Raw genomic sequence first — 18,930 nt, forward strand, 5'->3', positions numbered from 1 at the left:
AAGATGGAGGATCATAGTTTCGCCGCGGTGTCAGTATCCGCCAATAATACATTTTCCAGATGTAGTCACTAAATTCATACCAGATTTCGTCAAATTCCCGGTTCATGCTGATTAGGGCTGTAATGCAGCCCAGGTCTTCTTTCCATCTCTCTTCAGGCACTGAGTTTTCGAAGCAAGTGAAAGCGTCGAGGTAAGGTCTGATGCGTTGCTCGATCTGGAGGGACGTCAACCCCCGAGTCTGGGCACGTACCTTTCTAACTTGCAGGAGAATCACTGCTAACGGCACAAGTTCTTCATCTCCAAAGATCCTGTATACGTCTTGGATATATGGCCGTACAATAGAAGCGCACTGGTTGGCGAAGAAATAGCGTCTCGCGATTGGGGAAGCCGAGATGAAAGATCGAATGTCCCGAAGCAAGTCTTGGTTTGCCTGAATGTTGAGATTTTTCACGATGTTGATATGAATCTCTGGCGGGAGCCAGTTGAAGATGTCAGAAGGCATGTTTGAACAGAAGATAGGTTTTCCACGGGATGAGTGAGGGGTGAGAGGGGGCGTTACGGGCTTTATAGCTGGACAAGAAATCAAGGTTCTCCATGATATCATTATAGGTGAAGACAAAGCGCCGATAAGATCTTTCGAACAAGGTTTTGGCTTGTGATTAGATCACGAGACAAGAGAAAGTGAAAGCCGGGGAACGTGATGGCTGCCTGGACTCGATGCCTAAACACTCAAAACTCTATACAAAGTTCAGTTTTCACGTGCAGCCAGTTCTTTCCCCGCTCACGATTCGCAAAGCATTTCATTTTCCCAACAAATCATAATTTTCATTCGCTAACATTGAATTTACACCACAAGAGCCTCAGCACATCTAGCTTGAGCTCTTGGCCAAGCCATCCTGAGCAGCCTTCTCCAGTCCCTCAACCGTCTCCTTAGGCAGCGACAAGAACGGTGAGTGAGAGCTCTTGATATGGAAGCTTCCAGCGTCAGGACCCAACGTAGCTGCCAGGTTCTCCTGGATAGCCAGAGGAATAGCGCGGTCTTCATCGCAGAAGATGAAGAAGCAAGGGACGTCGTGCCACGGCTCATATTCGACATTATCGGTGTACACGCGGCGAGATTGATGCTTCAACGCAGCAATGGCCTTGGCCTGAGTCTCAGATTCAACATCGTGGTAGAATACGTTCTCGGGTGTGTCAGCGTAGACATAGTCTCCCTATTCCTCGTCAGAAAATCATCTTGATCAGCGATAAGCAAACTTACCTCGACTCGCATCCAGGGAAGATACTCTCCTCCAAGCGCCGCAAGAATACTAACTCCCTTTGGCATGACAAACGCACTCAGATAAACAAGCTGAATCACACCGCCCGTCTTGCCCTCCTGCACACGCTGCTTCAAACCCAAGCCCTTGACAGCCTCAGCACCGACAAGCCCGCCGTACGAGTGCACAACAACCATGACCTTCTTGCCCTCCCCAATCAACTTCTCAATAACAGCTCGCACAGCTGCGACATCATCGCTCAAGCCCACGGTAGGAGGCTCAGCGCCGACGGAGGGGTAATCAACAGCCTCAGTGTCCCAGCCCTTGGCGTGGAGGTCTTTGCGGACGACATCGTAGCAATCAGCTGTGTGCCATGCACCAGGAGCGAAGACGATAGTAGGGTTAGACATGATGACGTTCAAATAGACTGTAAGATAGTACGTGAGCTGAAGAATATGGAGGGGAGGAGACGATAGAATAAGTAATGTCTCATGGACCAGTTGAGGGGTCCAATTTCAGTTGAATCCACTCGATTACAGGGTCCCTCATATCGCGTGCAGGGTTCACGCTGCAGAGCGCGAGTCAATTCTGATAAAGCAGTGGGTTTGGACTAGATTTGAATGGGGTTTAGTTGGGATATGGCATGCGTCAAACGCGGCTAACACTTTGCCGATCAGGGTTCTCCTTGTCGAAAATAGCACAGAGTCCAAAGAAGACGATAGAGTTCAATGTGGACCTTGGTTGGTATGGGCTAGTAAAGTCAAATGCAGTTTGATATGCCAACTGGGATTATCCTTCTTGAGGTATCAGAGCCTCATTGTGATGGGCGTAAGCAGACCCGGCCTAAATCTCCCACCAGCGGTTTTTCTCGAATTAACGGTAGAGGGTCTGCTGTTAAATGTCAGGGCCATCTCGATTGCTCTCAGAAGAACGGCCAGTCGCAAATGTTTTGAAAGAGATTCACACCTCGTCACACTTGGCCTCATCTTCGTTACTTTCAACGCTGAAGTGTCGTGATCCATCTTGGAAGATTGCATTTCCCTCCTTCTCTCGAGCTTTGGGTTGACTGACCCGGTAGAGATTTATATGTATATATAAGCGATTTAGAAGGACAGACTTCCTCGGCCAGACGATCATACTGAAGATATCTTGGCCTGCATATAGTTCTACCCATTGGGGCGACATGCTGCGCTGACGCTCTGCCCAGCCTATCATCACACATGCTCAGTCATGACAAAGATCAGTAAGCGACGATGTCAGCTTTAAATAATATAAACAGACAATGCTCTCACTCACAATCCAAATATAAATTACTAGCGTTCCTACGGATGTTCAATATTCAAGATCCAGTAAAGTTCCACTGCCGTTAGCCTCGTATATCCTTGCAAGCTCGCCGTCAACGGTCCATCACTATCTTTTTCCAAACAAGCTACTCCATACCTAGTTCGCCCCGTCGTACCAGCACAATGGCCAGTCAACAATCCCCCAGCCAATCCAAATCAATCGACGAGTATCGATCGTTATACAAAACATATCTGGAACACTGCAACGCTCATGACTTTGAAGCAATGCGCTCATTCTACGCATCCCCCCTCATCGTCAACGACAAACCCATAACCCCCGCAGAAGCAACATCTTCTTTCCAACCCATGATCGACGCATTTCCTGACTGGCACTGGCACCTACGAAACCTCACCATCGAAGGCGACTATCTCTCGCTTCTCTTCAAAGTCACGGGCACTCACAAGGGTGACTTTCGAGGGTACAAAGCCACCGGCCGCAAGATTGAGACGAGCCAGTTCACGCTGTACCACGTCGTCGATGGGAAATTTGCACAAGTCTGGGACCTGGTTGATTTCGAGACACTGATTTCGCAGATCAAATAAAGGAAATACAATAGCAGATCAATGACATTCTTTTGTTTCAGTCTTGACCGGGAATTTGGTGAATTGAGGTGAACGCCAAACCAGGCTTAGAAAGAACGCCGGAGAATAATCCGAACCTTGCTCGTTGTTCGCCTAACAAGGATTGCGTGTCTTGCGTGTTCCAGTGACGATACCACGCTGCTGGGTATCAAAAGGTGCCGAAATCCCGGGTGAATTGTTTCATTTGGTTCAGACATCAAACTCAACCTGCCGTCCGTCGAGCTCAACCCGCATAATTGCAAAGCAATAATCAATTGTTGTATTGTTATTGATGTGACTGCTCACAATAAGGTCAAAGAGCTAAAAGGAGACCAGTTAAAACCGTTGATTTCCGAAAGAACAGACTTTGGGCGGCCCAGCCGAGACTGAGACTGATCAGCACACGGGGCACTGGTTCCGCCCGCCGTCAAAGCACTAGCCAGGGCTCATTAGGTGCATTTTTAAGATGATACTGTAAGGCTGTAGACCCTAAGACCTCAACTGTTCTTCATGTACGCGGTGCCGCATTTCAATGGGCCACGTCCCTTGTCTAGTCCAGTCTTCAAAATAGGTATCGATCCATATTAAAGCCGAGGGTGCAACGTTGAAATATCCGACTCCTCTGACTCGCTGCGTATCTTTTTGCTTATTCTCTTGTTTTTTTTTTCTTCTTCTTTTTTTTACTTCTGCGATCTTCATTCTCGCAGGTTTAGATTGGGCAACAATAGGGGGACTCGTCGGGCTTGACTCGACGGAAATTGACATCTGACGACGCTAAATGAGCCTCCAAGTGTCTGACTGGTCGATCCGCAAAGTTAGGGAGTCTTCCCTGGGGATCAGACCCCTACCTCGCAACGCCCAGCTAGCGTCTCCAGTAGTGTAGTGAGAAACGGACGGGCTAGACGGGAACACTGGTGAAGAAACAAATATCCGGGGCGGATTCGAGATGCGAAACTAAGTTTAAAGCCCGCTTGGTTCTGGAATGCTTTTCGTACTGTGGTGCCCTCGTTACTTCATCCCTACGACATCCCCCTCATGTGAACTCGGTCTCCCTTCAGCATCATCTTTTTTTCCCTTGCGGTATGGCCTCGTTGTATGGCCGTGATGACAACGCCGATCGGAGCAACGAGCTCAATGCCACAACGACAATTGTCCTCGTGCTGTCCGCTGTCTTTGTCGCTCTGCGCTTCTGGGCGCGATATGTGAGGATTGGATATGGGACTGATGACTGGTTGACGCTGGTAGCCCTGGTGGGTTTTTGTTCGCATGCCAAGAGTTGTACAATTCTGACAATGAGTTAGGTCGTTGTTTTCATCACAGGAGGTCTCAATTATGGCAGTAAGTAATATGGTTAGGGTATGTATTGTCGTCGCTAACAATTGGTAGTGGTTGCGCATGGTCTCGGAAAGCATGCCAAGCGCGTGTCGGAAGAAGATCTAATCATCTTCTTCAAGATCCTCCTCGCCTTCGAATGCATCTACGTCACAGCAGTAATGCTCATCAAACTCGCCCTTCTATCGATGTACCTACGCATCTTCCCATCTCGAAACTTCCGACTAGCCTCGGCCATCATCGCTGCTATTGTAATTGGCTGGTGGATTGCGATTTGCGCCGTGTGCATCTTTCAGTGCCATCCGATCAAAAAGGCTTGGATGCCGTGGCTTGATTATGGGACTTGCATCAACCTCAAGGCGTCGTTCATTGGCAATGCGATCCCGAATATTGCAACGGATATTGCCATTCTGTGTTTGCCGGTCGGGCCAATCTTGAAGTTGCAGGTCAACATGGCGCAGAAATTGTCGCTGCTGGTTATCTTTTTGCTGGGCAGTTTGTAAGTTCTCGTTCAACAGCTTGTGAGTCCTTGGTATTGACAGTCTAGTGTCTTGTTCGCCAGTATTTACCGATTCACGACCATCATGCAATTCGACCCAATTGATACGACATGTAAGAACCCAAGCGACACACTCACAACTCTTAACTGACGTTTATAGGGACCCTCGCTACAGCTTGCACCTGGTGTGTCGTCGAAGTAGCCTGCGGAACCATCGCCCTCTGCCTCCCAACCCTCCGACCACTAATGCTCATGATCTCATCCAAGTTCGAGAGCGTCACATCCAGAAAAGACGCAGTTGCTCGCACCGGAATGCAAACAGAACTCGTCACGATTGGAGGGACAGGTGGCAAGACGGGGCATTTTCATCGGATAGATGATGCATATGAACCCAACTCAAGTCAAAGGAGGCTTGCGACGAGTGATGGAAGCATACCGCATGGTGATCCTAGTGATAGAGGGTCGGGTGACGACGATGTATCGTTACACCATGGGAAGATTGACCTTAGGCCCAGATAATCAATGAATGTACACTCAAATTGAAGTTTTAGCATAGGAAAAGCATAGCGAGCCTGGCATAATACCATTTGGATTGGATACTCAAGCAACAATACTAATTGAAGCGCGACTAGCACTAACTCAGTAGCCCATATCAGCCAACATGTCCAGATCCTTCTGCCAGTCATCAGATTTATACGTCTTCCACTCCGACCACTTCTTCCACTGCTCTCCCGCAATCTTATCCGTCTTGTCCTCCTCTTCACCCTCATCCACCGTCAGCTTGCCCTTATCAATCGGCGCGCCCGGCAGACGCACGCCCTGAACCCAGTCAAAGAAGTTATCCGGATCCCAGATCTTCTTGATCTTCCTCAACTCCTCGTAGTTATCGCCAAAGTACGCACGCTCGTGCACCGCCTCAGCCACATCGCGGTCCGGGAAGTTGACAAAGGACGCCACGCCCGACACCGACAGCGGGCGCAGCGCCTGCTTCACCTTTGCGATGAAGCCGCGCATGTCGCGCTCCATCCACTTGTCCGTCCACTCAACCGTCACGTACGTGTGGAACACGGCGCTGCGCCAGAAGAAGGCCGTGTCGGTCGGCTTCTTCTCTGCGGCTTTGCCTCCCGAGTGGATCCATGTGACCAAGAAGTTGACGTTCTCCCCAGCGAACTTCTTGCGGAATTCCGCCATGAGCTCTCGAGTCGCTGCTGTGACTTTTTTGAGAACGACGGGGTCCTTGTTTGTGAAGATGAAGGAGCTGTATAGCTCGTACGACGCATTAGAGGGATAGGCTCGCTGCGTCTCTTCGAGCCACTGTCCGACGAGCGTCTCGTACAGGAATCTGGTGGACTTCTCAGGCAGCACGCGACGCTTGAGCTGTGTGCTGAGCTCCGTGTTCTTGATATACTTGTCAATGATGCCGTCGTATTCCTCCTTGCTGCCGTCAAACGCGATTGTGAACCGCACACCGCCCTTGTTGGCCTGTCGAAGGTCGCAGATCCAAGTGCTGTCGATGGTCAGGTTATTCGGCCAGTCAGTCACATAGAAGTCATCCATGGTCTTCATGACGTCGTCCGTGAACCCGTTCTCGGGGAACCACTGATATCGCCCAGCAGTCACAATACCGCCTTGGCTGTTGAGCTGCTGAACTCTGAGCTTGAGGCTGACCATGACTCCAAAGTTGCCACCGCCGGCACCACGAAGCGCCCAGAAGAGTCTTGCCTCGTCGGATCCGGGAGGATCCCTCTCCGAGACCGTCACGAGGTCACCGTCGGCCGTCACCAGTGTTGCCTCGACAAGAGTATCGGACCCCATTCCAAAGCTTCGAGTGAATGGGCTAAGTCCGCTCCCGAGGATGAAGCCGCCTACACCAACGGTCGGACATCGGCCGCCGTTAACGATGAAGCCATCGTGTCCACCGTCGATAAGTTTCCCGTAGACGTGGCCCCACTGACAGCCGGCGTCGAAAGTGACTGTCTTTGTGTTCATGTCAAGGGCCACCTTCTTCATGCTCCGAAGGTCCAAGGAGATACCTTCCTCGGCGGTGGAATGACCCGCATACGAGTGGCCATTACACTTGATGGTGACCTTGAGCTTCTTCGCCTTGGCTTCTCTGATGACAGCCTGGACGTGGGCAGGAGTCTCTGGACGAGCCACAAATTCCGGTCGTGAGAAACGGAACAAGAGGTTGGACGTGGCTATGGCCTTGTCATATTCGGGCTGTCCACGTTCGAGGATGGGGACTTCCTGGGTTTTGAGGGTCTTGATAGAGGCTTCCATGACTGAGTTTCCCCTTTGCTTTGCAGAGATCAAAAGAGAGATCAAAAGAGAGATCAAAAGTTTGGAGTTGCTGTGAGTACGAGCGCGTCCAGAGGTCGAAACGGATGTCCGTCACTCGAATACTCGGACCCTATGGATAAACCGCCCTGTGCAGTTAAGACATAACTCTCAGCCGGCTGACGCGGGGCATGGCGTTCTGGGAGAAGCCCACCCGTGTGTGATATATGCAAGGGAGTCCTTCTTCTGGTAGTGATTGGTGATCGGCGCGGCCCGAGCCAAGCTCAATGTAAATTTTCCGGAACTGATCAGCGCGTCAGCCGTCCCAGTAGGGTGCCCGACGACAGCTGAACCGCTCTTTTGGGTGTATTGCATTGATCGCTTAACGCTGCGACAGTTGAGGTGGTGACGGTTTTGGCAATCCGACATGGTTTTGGCGTAGCTGAAAGCTGTGTGTGAATGGAGTCTTATCAGCTGCCTGAGCCTAATCTGGTGAAACCTGCATAACAGTCTGAAGGTGGTGTCTAAGCAGCTAGGTTCAGTCTCGCAAGAGCTGGAACTGGAAACGTCATCGCAAATGAGACGCAAACTACCTGAAGGAGCTGATGAGACATTGGCAAATGCTATAAGAAGGGTTCTCAAGCCGGGAGTGTCGAGACCAATTGTTGAGAGAAGGTCGCAAGACTATCGCTCAGGGACATCTAGGTTCTTGGCTTCATCTTCTTCCTTAACTCTGTTGCACAGGTTCTTCTTCTTGCAGTCGCAGTCATGTCCATCTTCCAGGACGCCCGCAATGGGACCCTTTCCAAATACAAAATCGACACTTATCTCAAAAATGACCCCAACATCCTTGAGTCCATAGACCCCTCCACCGGCCTGACGCCTCTTGGTACTGCTGTCGTCGCTGGTATTCCCAACGTTGTGGAAACCCTCCTCAAAAAGGGCGCCAAGGCAGACGCACCATCCAGAGATGGAGAGACTCCCCTACTCCTCGCCACTTGGATGACGACCAAGGAGCGCCCCAAGATTGTCCAGCTACTTCTCGCCTCCACTCCAGCCGGTTCAGTTGACAGCACTACCGACGCTGCTGGGAACAAGACACCTCTCATGTTTGCCATTCAGAAGCGCGACATCCAGTCCATCCGCAACCTACGCCGTGCCGGTGCTTCTCTGACCGTCAAGAACGCCGCTGGCACCACGGCTCGAGAGGACGCCGTCGCTACCAAAGACATGGCCGTCGTTCGTGCGCTCGACCCCGACAAGGAGCGTGGCCTTTCTGGAATGGTCACTGACATGGTCCTCGCTTTCCTACTCTACATCGTGGCCTGGGTGAATGGTGCTCTTGAGGACGCAGTCCGTCGCGCATCCGGCCTAAGCGGCCAAGACGATCCTCAGATTGACGGTGTAAGTAACAAACTGGCATGAAGTTACAGATGATAACAAAGCTTTACAGAGAGTGAACAAAGGCCTCACCCCAAATAAGAACCAGTTCCAGAAAAATGTCGACAAGTATGTCAACGAGAATCCAGTCCTCAAGAATTTCTTCAAAGACCGTCCCGACTTCATCCAGCAAGTTGCCAAAAAGGCGGCGAATCTGGAGAAGGAAGATGAACCTCTTGGCGACAAAGATACTCTTCCAAAGACCATCAAGGTGTCGCTGCACCAGCAGGTGATTTACTGCGGCAAGTCCTCCCAGGCCCAAGCTATCGAGCTGTTCAACACTCATCTCGTGAAACTCAGCTGACCATGGCATGAAACAGACGACAGCAGCTCCATGAAGCGCGAAGGTCGCTGGGCAAACCAAAAGGCACTCATCGGACGTATCGCCAAAATCACCACCAAGATCCTCCCCGACGGCGAAGGTGTTGCTTTGCGCTTCATCAACCAGGATATCGACAACTCGTCCAACCTTAGTTTCGACCAAATCAGCAGCATAATCCAGCCTATGAGCTGGCAGCCTGATGGTGATACGGATATCGGCACCAACCTGAAGCGCAAGATCCTCGAGCCGCTCGTGTACGCCAAGATCGCCAACAAGACTTTTGACCGACCTCTCCTCGTGTCTATCAGCACTGATGGTATGCCCGAGCCGGAGAACAAGCAGGAGCTTGCCAATGCGATTATAGAGTGTGGTGACAGGCTGGAGGCTGCTAACTTGCTTCGTGGAAGTGTGAAATTCATGATTGGTCAGGTCGGAACAGCCAGCTCTGCCGAGCAGTTCCTCGACAGTCTTCGAGAGAACCAGTCCATCAAGAATGTGACTTTCGTGACTTCAGGTAAAATCTCCCTTCTCCTTTGGTGGTTGTGACATCGATACTGACCTGTAGCAGAGAAACTAGACGAGAAATTCTCCGAGTTCAACGAGAACGAGGGCAAGCTCGATCGCTGGGTAAGTGTCCGCCAGTTAGACTACAGAAGTCTCTGTCAATCGGACTAACGCGCTCTCTTAGTTGATTGAGACTCTCTTTACGCCCCTCGCGGATGCCGACACTGGCAAGTAATTACGTTATGATCACGGCGAGGAGAGGCGCTTGGGTTTGCAGTGTCTTTTGAAGCTCTTTCAGACCCTACAAACTGATTTAGCCGAGACTTGAGAAGGGTTTGGACGACTCGGGTTAGGTAATGATATTGATAGCTATGCCAAGCGTCTTGCCTGGTGTTATTATAGATACGATACAAAATATGTGACTAGTTTTGCTTTGGTTCTCGTCTCCCTCAGTGCCATGTTGGAACGAGACTGTCACACGTTGTCGCTGCATGAAATGAGAGTGTTCGCAGTGCAGTCTGAGGTAGACTCGGGCCGGGCCGTTAGACCAGTGTAAGCGTGCCCGTTGTTGTCTGCAATGCTGAACGCAGCCAATGTGGGTCTCTTATCGATAAGCCCCTCTTACCGAAGCTCACCACGAAATTCGAAGTCGATTGACCCACCATCCTCCTCCAAATAATCCAATGCCTCAATTGACGCAACAATAGCCATGGCGCTCCCTCTCTCTCGCTGTCGCGCCTCCTTGCGCCTCAGAACATGCACCCGATCCTTGATCCCCTTGCGCACCCGCCAATTCCTCCCCCGAAGCTTCAGCCAATCCTCCATCGCCTACTCAAAAACTCAGCCCACCAAAGACGACGTCCTCAACCTCTGGGATCAGTGTACGACGACTTCAATGCCCGCTAGGTCGGTGCTAACGTGCGCCAGATAGCAATGCGGGTATACCGACTACGCCTGGTGCCAACGGGCAGTATGCGGGGTTCATGAATAAGAGGAGAAACATGTCTTCGAAGCTCTCGTTCGCCGATCTCGTTCTACCATCGGGAGAGGTCATTCAGCTATGCGCCGACTCAACGAAATACCCTGAAGCATCTGCACTCTTTCGAAGTATTCGCGCAACAAGCCCCGTTGTCGTCAGCACCGAAAGCGAAGCGAGCCCAAGCCCAGACACCGAGAAGCAACCTTCCAAGCGAACCTTTTATGTCAAAGACATCCGACCTTTGAACGACGTACAGCAAAACCTCATTGTAACACCCGACGTCATATTCCCCGACACCAAGCGCCACTACCAACTCCGCCATCACCCAGAGCTCCTCGCAAGACTTCAATTCCGATCATGGCTCAAAGCACAATTGACAGCCGGTCTACAAGAGAAGGGCTTCACCGACATCGAGACCCCAACACTATTCAAGTCAACACCCGAAGGCGCACGAGAATTCCTCGTACCGACCCGCCGACCCGGTTACGCATACGCTCTCACACAGAGTCCCCAGCAGTACAAGCAGGTCCTCATGGCGAGCGGTGTTTCGCGATACATGCAGTGGGCGCGCTGCTATCGTGATGAGGATGCTCGTACGGATCGGCAGCCTGAGTTCACACAGCTTGATATGGAGTGGGCGTTTGCGAATGCGGAGGTGGTGAGGAGGGATGTTACGGATATTGTGTTGCGGTCGCTGGAGGCTTTGAGGCCGGCGCATAGCTACAAGGACATCCGGGGAAGTCGTGTGCCTGTGATTGCAGACATTCCTGAAGGTTCTCGCCCGGAGAATGAACCAGTTCAGCACAAGGTCACGACACTTACGTTCCAGGAGTGTATTTCGATGTACGGAACCGACAAGCCTGACTTGCGGCTCCCAGGAAGAGTACGTCGCATCGTCCCTTGTCAATCTACCACTAACACTTCCAGATCCACGCGATACCGAACGAAATGTGCGAACAGTTCGCCAGCATGATGACATACCTCAAAGACCCCCTCATCGAAGCCTTCCACATCCCCGTCAAAGATCTTGAGGACGACATCCCACGACCCAAGCGCTTCACCGAAGAGTTCATCGAATCACTACCGAAACACCTTCGCGAGAACAAAGACGGCATGCCAGTGATCCTAGTCTGCGACTCCCGACAACCCCGCGGCGGCTTCTCTTCCCTCGGTGTAGAATGTGATGAAATCGTCAACATCGCAACAGGCGGAAAGGGGGTTCTAGAAGGTGACATCCTCGTCTTCCAAGCCCGCGAGAAGCCAGAAGGTCAATACTACCGCGCCTCCACAGCAATAGGCGAAATCCGCAACGAGCTGTACAAGAAACTTCTCGCCAACGGTCTAGTAGAAGACCTCCCCGCGCCCGGTACTCCTGATTCAATGCAATTCGTCTGGGTAACCGACTTTCCCATGTTCAAACCCACCGGCGAGGACAACGACCCAGGCCAAGAAGGCTCCGCCGGCATCGCAGCAGCCCACCACCCCTTCACAGCCCCCAAATCCAAGCACGATCTCGAACTCCTCTTCACAGACCCGCTACAAGCCAAGAGCGCAGCATACGATCTCGTCCTCAACGGCGTAGAAGTCGGCGGCGGCAGCGAGCGCATCCACATCCCCGCCGTGCAAGAGTTCATCATGCGAGATATCCTCAAGATGAAGGATAGTAGGATTGCAGACTTTGCGCATTTGTTTGATGCGCTGAAGGCAGGGTGTCCGCCGCATGCGGGGTTTGCGCTGGGGTTTGATCGGTTGGTTGCGCTGTTGACGGATACGACTACTGTGAGGGATGTTATTGCGTTTCCGAAGACGATGAAGGGTGAGGATCCGTTTGTCAAGGCGCCGACGAGGGTTACGGCGGAGCAGCTTGCGCCGTATGGGTTGCAGTTGAAGGGGAAGCAGTGATGAATATGAGGTGATGGTATATAAAAGTGATGATGGATAGAATCGCGACTCATTGTTTGAATACTGGGTATAGAATTGTATATTATTGTAGATGAGTATGTATCATAACAAATGCATCAGGTCACAGGCATGTTTTCCGAACTGGACAAGTACATTCACTTTCATCACGTCAAAGCAATTGAGGGTTCGTATGCGTTGAATTGTTTCTAAGTAGGTTTTTGTCGCTCTCATCATAGAGCGTCAACCCATTCCCATTTCCCAACCGAGCCATTCCCGACCACACATTCAAGATGTTGCCGTTCTCTATGCTCTAGTGTTCCGTAAACGCCGATTCAATTTAAAGTCCATGCCGCGTAAGGTATCGAGGTGTCGCAAGTAAAACAAGTCATGAAGCGCTTAAGCCATGAAGGCAAAGAGAGCAGCACCAACAGCCGCCATAAACGCAACAACACCAGCCTGTCCACCCCCAACGGTAGCAGCACCATTATCGTTATTCGCAGCCGCACTAGCACTAGCACTAGCCTCATCGATAGCCGTGCGAACCTTTGAGCTCACACCATCGAAAGCGGTGCTGGCGCGCGAGGCAATCTCGGAGCCCTTGTCGCGAGCCTCAGAGGCCTGGCCCTCAACCCAGGTCTTGGCGTCGCCGCCCTTGTCGGAGGCCCATTGCTCGGCTTCGGAGTAGTGGCTCTTGACCCAGTCGTCGACGTCCTGGCCGGCGGCGGAGGCCTTGCCTTCGGCCCACGACTTGACGTCGTCGGGGATGATGTCGCGGGGGAGGACGGCGGGTTGGGTGATGTGTGGTTGGGGGGCTGCGTTGCCGGCGACGAGGGTTGCGGCTGTGAGGAGGGCGACTTGTGTGTAGAGCATTTTGAGTGTTGTTGTTGTGTGTAGGTGTAGGTAGTTATGTGATGAAGATGTTGTAGTTGTGAGATGATTGAGAGTTGAAAGAACAGATGTAGATGTTTAGGTGAATGACTGAGAATGATGGAAGAGAGAAATGAGTGCAGGACCTCTCCTTGATATAGCTCTCAGATCCCCTGCCTCCCTCAGCTTGATTGCTTGACTTGTCTCCTGTCATTTCAGGCCCTGCATGAAGAATCATAGCGCACTGCGTCATGTCCCACTCACACCGCCCAACCACAACCCGCTATTCAGCTCATCCCTGTGCCGATCTTAGACCGTTCCAAGGTCTGCGCCATCTTTACATGTCATCACCAGCCGCAATTCTATCATCGAACCTCTCAGGTGTGACCCTCAGCTCCACTCCCTCTGTTTCACTGACTCTCTTGTGGCGATGCCATTCCGCGCTGTACCTGGGACTTAAACTTGTTTCAGTATCGTGTGCTGCTATTTTGGAATACATGTATAGAGCAGGTTGGCAGCCACGCGGCAAGTGTCGTGTGCTCAGCCAAGCCTCATTCCGATCTGCTGTTGCTCTGGAGTGTATCCGTACGGTCGGTGATTTTATTGGCGTTGGTGCTTATTTAGATGTTTAATCTTAAACGCGATTTACCCCGGCCTTCGCTAAGTTTCTTGTAGATAAACTTAAATTACCTACCGACCGGGGCCCGAGGCCTCCCGCGGGACCCAGCGGTAGTTGATCATCACAGAACTTGACTGTTTGCATCACTCATGACGATAAAAAAGAGGCAAAATTGCCATATTGATCGCTTGTGTCGGGAATTTCGGCGGATTTGCGCCGCGTATTTGTATAGCACTGCCATGGTGTTACGTCGCTCAAAGATCACACCGCCGTTGGTGCCGTAGAGTTGGGGAAGAACGCTCACAGGCTATGAAATGAGAAGCCTTCAATTGTAAATGATCTCATTCCCATAAATGATGACGCTGTAAGAGAAAGAGACGAATGAATCGGTGTCCGTCGCCAGTCGTTTATAAAGCGTTAGATAAATTCCCAACAACAGGAAGACTGCATCACCATCTATCTATTCTGGCGCATCCCAACCCGCTTCAGCAGCTGTACTGCTACACCAAACCATTTTACGCGTAAAACATTTCCGCTTAAAAGAAAACCTTGCGCTATAAAATATAAAAACCGTGGGTATCCTCCTCACTTCGTTAACCATTCGCCATCCTAAGCTGTCAATCGCACGCTACCCTGAACCTATCCATTGGCGTCTGGGCTGGGTTGGAACCAGGGATGTTTGGCCTCGACATGTCGGTTCTTGTTGTACTTCCTTGAAAATAATTGGCCGCATACCTCACATGAGATTTCACTGGTCAAGGGATTGTTTAGTGAGCATGGCGATCACAAAAAATAAATAAGACAGTCAACTTACCGACCCTGGATCAACCGCGGTCCCAGTCCCCTCCGTTGGCCCCCTCCACGTGGAGGGGTCGGAGGTCTCGAACCAGTGGCTGTTGCTTCACAGACTGACTGACAAAACGTAGCAAAAGCTTCGTCTTCGACTATAACTTTCTTAGAACTTGTTAGCTCAATTGTACTCCCCTCGCAATTGTTAAATGACATACCCGTCCAACGCACAGCATGTACTTCCGTAGCTCGTCTGGGTTCTGCAGGTACCCAAGCGCCACGAACCTCTCAACGACGGACAGAATCCCACCCGTAGACGTATTTTGGCAAGCATCATCATATTTTAGACGCTGCACACAAGCGTTGACCACATTTTTAGCCTCGGACCCTCTTTGAGTGAAGTCGATACAAGAGTACAAGTCCTTAGCTGTTACCCCACGGCCCGAGAAAACGTGGAGCACATCCCCACATTCTGTCAAGAAGCGGATGAGGTTAGACATGATCGCTGACCCTTGTAAGTTCTCGAGAGTACTTGAAGTTCGCTGTAAGTTCTCAACGCCAATTGTAACTGCCGAATCGTACGCATCAAGCCCCCAAGGCACATTAGATGAACCGTTGAATAGCCATTGCTCTTGCATAAAGTCGAATCCAAGTGCTGAGCTTTGACTGGCTGCGGTTGATTGGGTAAAAGCCCCCGATCCGATGCTTAGCGGCATCTGGTGATTGAGGGTACCATCAATTGAGACTGGGGATACTTGCGGCCAAACAATGCTAGCTAAATTGCTAAAAATCTGACGCTCTTCGGGATCGCGAATCGCATTTCGCCATAATTCAACATCCCGAAAATTATTGTGGTTTCGCAAGCAGCATGACACGATGTAGGATAAACTACAGAGCGAGAAGATGGCATTTAAGGCATCGGGCTTTGCGCCAACCAAGACATTGCGAAAAGTGAAGATAGCTATCTCGTAGAATTGTGTAGATGAGCTAAAGGAATTGATGAGGGCAGCGAGGCTGGGTATTGTTTGGGTAGATGCAATTTGTCGAAGGCGCTCCCAGTAGCGCTCGATTTGATGACAAAGATCGCCGTGTAAAGTGACTGACGTCCCGGAGCCTGACTTGTCAAGGTAGATGAGGCATGCGAGCAATCCGTCGATTGCCGAGATGGCGCCCTGAAAAGGGTTGTTTTCTTCCATGAGGAAAATTGAGTCAAAAGAGTTTGGAACCTAGAGACTTAAATTTAAAAAGAAAGAGAAGCCTAGATAAGTTTACTATGGTGCTGTTTATATATTTAGTGAAGTGAAGACCGACGTCCTCTTTTTTGGGAGCAAGAGAAAATGCCATTCAAGGCGGAGCAGAGGGGCGCGTGTACGCTAAAGGCCTTGATCCAATCGATACGAATGGCGCTGCGGGGTAACTACACACGCTTATTATTTCAAAATACATTGAAACGCTGTCGCTGTTTAAGTCCAATATCTTTCAAGGTAGTGGAGCCCCCCAACTTCCATCACGCTGCCATCGGGTTCCCATTTGGAACCCAGTACGGATAAGAACAAGTATTTCTATGGGGCCTGCCCTAGTATTGATTGGCTACTGATCAATACGCTACAGATACTAATCTTTGAGTGAGAAAACCGTCAAATTAGAAGTCCTGATCTGTAAATTGCATTATCAAAGGTACTTATATCTTTTACTAGTTTATATATAAGATTAAGTACCTTTAGTATTGGCTATTTAATTGGGTATATCCCTGTAAGAAACCAATGTGGTGCTTCTTGGGTTCCGAAGATTTATTTCGATTGAAAAGATCTGAAGTCGACAAATTGAGGCGGGAAAATCAGTGGGGAAAAGATGTCGATGTGCCGTCCAGTCTATCAATGAGGGCCTGCAACTTGACCCTGATCTCTGCAAGGGTATTGGTCCCTAGTCCGTACTGAGCACGAGCTACAGTTTCCCCCAGAGAAATTCATCAATAAAAGATAGCCGTTGAACATCAATTGTAAGATTTGTCCTAATACCGTAATCCTCTGCTACGCTGTGCCCGCAACACCATCAGCATGCATCGTATACTCTGGCGTTCGCATGTTTTCTGGCAATGTGCCGTCTCATATTGGTCTTCCGTGTGAACTTTTCCCCGCAGTGGTGACATGGTATCTTCTTTCTGAAGTTGGTCGCCTGTCAGTATGCATACAATTGCGTTCTTGGCAGACCTACAGTTTGAAGTCTTGAGGGCGATCTGCGATTTGACGGTGCTTGACTGAGGGTATCTTTGCCATACCCGTGGAGTAGACTGATTTGCAGACTTTTGCAAAGATCTGGCCGCTAGGAAGCATTTCCTGTGCCTCGTATTAGTATTCTTCGTGTATACTGAACGAGGTTAATTGGCATACCTTTCCGACTATCATTATATAGTCTTGAACCTCATCGATGCTCTGGAAATATTTCAGGTCCACAAACCTGTCCACGATGGTGAGTATTCCACGAGCAGATGGGTCTCCGAAGCAGTCATGTCGCCTCAAAGCCTGAGTGAAGTTCTTGACCTCCAAGGAAACATCAGAATGAGGACCTTTCGCGGTCACTCCATGTCCGCCGAGAATATCGAATAAATCTCCGCAATTGACGATGAAGCTTGTCAGGATGTTCATGGCTGCCGATTGACGCAGATCTCCAGATCGCAGTTGGAGCTCTGGGGTGTCAGATACAGTGGGGCGTGTCCCTTCAGTGCCTGCCACCTGGAAATTACTGGTAGGCCCCTGGAGAGAACCGGGTACCTCGAAGATGGCGCCCCAGAACGGGTCGGCAAGATCACCGAATAATGAGATGCCGTGCATGGTTGCACCCTGGGGTGCCATGTAATCCTGGCTATCGATAAGAGAGGCTGGATGTAAGAACTGTTCTGTTTGGAGCGAGGATGCTGTATTGTCCTCCCAAAGCCGTTGTTTGAGCTTGTCGAACAGTTGGCGATGCTGGGGATTACCAACTGAGTCCCGCCAGATATCGATGTCGCGGAAAATGTTGTCAACGTCTGGCTTGCCTGTTCTTTGAGAACATATTGAAGCTACATAAGATAAGCTACAAAGGGCAAATACGTTCTCCAGACCATCAGGCTCTGAGCCTGTCAAGATGTTGCGAAAGGTAAATATAGCAACTTCATACAGGTGAGTGGGAGTAGGGAAGGAAGTAAATAATATGTCAAGACCTGGCAGATCTTGTGTTCGTGTAATGTTGATCAAGTTCTCCCAGTAGCGCTCGATCTCGGTGCGGAAGTCCAGGATGACTTCCCAGCGTACCATGCCCCGTAGTACGGCATTGAGGACATAGGTGGGGGTTGTCTCATCGACATAAACCAGGCTTGCATGCAAACCGTCAATTGACATGGTGACCTTGGTGGGTGATGAGGTTACCACATTCATGGAAGATTGTAAGAGTTGAATATGAAAATCGAGCTTTGGAGACTATATGGAAGTTGAATGAGATGCGGATGGGATGGAGGATTAATAGTAAGTAAGGACGGAGACAAGAGGGCAAGTCGCTCTGAATCAGTGGAGACTTCCAATCTCCACCCCCTAGGGACCTACCCCCCGGCTACCCGAGGGGTGGTTTTGGACAGAGGTTAGTGGATAGAAAAGACTGTTGCGGTTATTTTCAGCTGATGATACTATCTCAGCTAAGTGTGGCAGAATGTTGAAGGTGATAAAATAACCACGACAGTCTTTCCTTCTCGAACATGTCTACACACGCCCTCCACCGCCATGTGAAGGGATGCGCAAGCGTTCACCGCCGTCACAGGCCCCTGTCTTGCAGTGGGAGCCACGATCCCGGATCCGAGATCAGAATAATGATACCTTAGGCTCCATGATGAGCCTCTGTCTGGCGTCGCGAAATGAGGGGCATCTTGAGATTGAAGCCATCCATAGTATTACTGACGTAGCTAGAGCAGTATTTGACAACGCTCCATATTTAATTGGACTAATCTGAAGACCTCTTTCAGTTCTAACCTCTGAACGATCCATCCCAAGACACCAAACCACTCGCACCTCGCCCCACTAGGGCGAGAGGAAGAGTCGAGGGGTATGGCAGGCTCGCATAACTCAACGACATTGTCTAGATTGAAGGAAGCGAGAATGAGACCTTAATACGACTGTTTATATACATGTGCTTATATCCCTAGATTCGGCCTACCATTGTGTACGGCTACAACATATTATCCTTGATGGTAGGGCCCGTCTGACAATCG

General features: G+C 50.5%; 9 protein-coding genes across 9 annotated transcripts; 5 read left to right on the plus strand and 4 right to left on the minus strand.

The window, feature by feature from the left end:
- Positions 1–869: 869 nt before the first annotated feature.
- J7337_003564 (uncharacterized protein) lies at positions 870–1,669 on the minus strand (the record flags this gene model as incomplete). Its single annotated transcript, XM_044821280.1, has 2 exons — positions 870–1,214; positions 1,262–1,669. 2 exons carry the CDS (start codon positions 1,667–1,669, stop codon positions 870–872), a joined length of 753 nt encoding a protein of 250 aa, XP_044682613.1.
- A 1,056-nt stretch (positions 1,670–2,725) lies between these two features.
- On the plus strand, positions 2,726–3,145 carry J7337_003565 (uncharacterized protein; the record flags this gene model as incomplete). Its single annotated transcript, XM_044821281.1, has 1 exon — positions 2,726–3,145. The coding sequence occupies one exon, from the start codon at positions 2,726–2,728 to the stop codon at positions 3,143–3,145; it is 420 nt and encodes a 139-aa protein (XP_044682614.1).
- Positions 3,146–4,245: 1,100 nt separating this feature from the next.
- On the plus strand, positions 4,246–5,196 carry J7337_003566 (uncharacterized protein; the record flags this gene model as incomplete). Its single annotated transcript, XM_044821282.1, has 5 exons — positions 4,246–4,413; positions 4,465–4,501; positions 4,550–4,909; positions 4,942–4,994; positions 5,155–5,196. The coding sequence occupies 5 exons, from the start codon at positions 4,246–4,248 to the stop codon at positions 5,194–5,196; spliced, it is 660 nt and encodes a 219-aa protein (XP_044682615.1).
- Positions 5,197–5,633: 437 nt separating this feature from the next.
- J7337_003567 (uncharacterized protein) lies at positions 5,634–7,274 on the minus strand (the record flags this gene model as incomplete). Its single annotated transcript, XM_044821283.1, has 1 exon — positions 5,634–7,274. The coding sequence occupies one exon, from the start codon at positions 7,272–7,274 to the stop codon at positions 5,634–5,636; it is 1,641 nt and encodes a 546-aa protein (XP_044682616.1).
- Positions 7,275–8,039: 765 nt separating this feature from the next.
- On the plus strand, positions 8,040–9,015 carry J7337_003568 (uncharacterized protein; the record flags this gene model as incomplete). Its single annotated transcript, XM_044821284.1, has 2 exons — positions 8,040–8,675; positions 8,725–9,015. The coding sequence occupies 2 exons, from the start codon at positions 8,040–8,042 to the stop codon at positions 9,013–9,015; spliced, it is 927 nt and encodes a 308-aa protein (XP_044682617.1).
- A 30-nt stretch (positions 9,016–9,045) lies between these two features.
- J7337_003569 (uncharacterized protein) lies at positions 9,046–9,772 on the plus strand (the record flags this gene model as incomplete). The annotated part of the gene is made up of 3 exons (XM_044821285.1): positions 9,046–9,547; positions 9,602–9,660; positions 9,722–9,772. 3 exons carry the CDS (start codon positions 9,046–9,048, stop codon positions 9,770–9,772), a joined length of 612 nt encoding a protein of 203 aa, XP_044682618.1.
- Positions 9,773–10,538: 766 nt separating this feature from the next.
- Positions 10,539–12,418, plus strand: J7337_003570 (uncharacterized protein; the record flags this gene model as incomplete). Its single annotated transcript, XM_044821286.1, has 2 exons — positions 10,539–11,399; positions 11,444–12,418. The coding sequence occupies 2 exons, from the start codon at positions 10,539–10,541 to the stop codon at positions 12,416–12,418; spliced, it is 1,836 nt and encodes a 611-aa protein (XP_044682619.1).
- Positions 12,419–12,814: 396 nt separating this feature from the next.
- Positions 12,815–13,288, minus strand: J7337_003571 (uncharacterized protein; the record flags this gene model as incomplete). Its single annotated transcript, XM_044821287.1, has 1 exon — positions 12,815–13,288. One exon carries the CDS (start codon positions 13,286–13,288, stop codon positions 12,815–12,817), a length of 474 nt encoding a protein of 157 aa, XP_044682620.1.
- Positions 13,289–16,903: 3,615 nt separating this feature from the next.
- J7337_003572 (uncharacterized protein) lies at positions 16,904–18,070 on the minus strand (the record flags this gene model as incomplete). Its single annotated transcript, XM_044821288.1, has 2 exons — positions 16,904–17,029; positions 17,084–18,070. 2 exons carry the CDS (start codon positions 18,068–18,070, stop codon positions 16,904–16,906), a joined length of 1,113 nt encoding a protein of 370 aa, XP_044682621.1.
- Between the last annotated feature and the right edge of the window lie 860 nt (positions 18,071–18,930).

Source organism: Fusarium musae, chromosome 3, assembly GCF_019915245.1.
Source record: "Fusarium musae strain F31 chromosome 3, whole genome shotgun sequence".
In the NCBI taxonomy this organism is placed as follows: Eukaryota; Fungi; Ascomycota; class Sordariomycetes; order Hypocreales; family Nectriaceae; genus Fusarium; species Fusarium musae.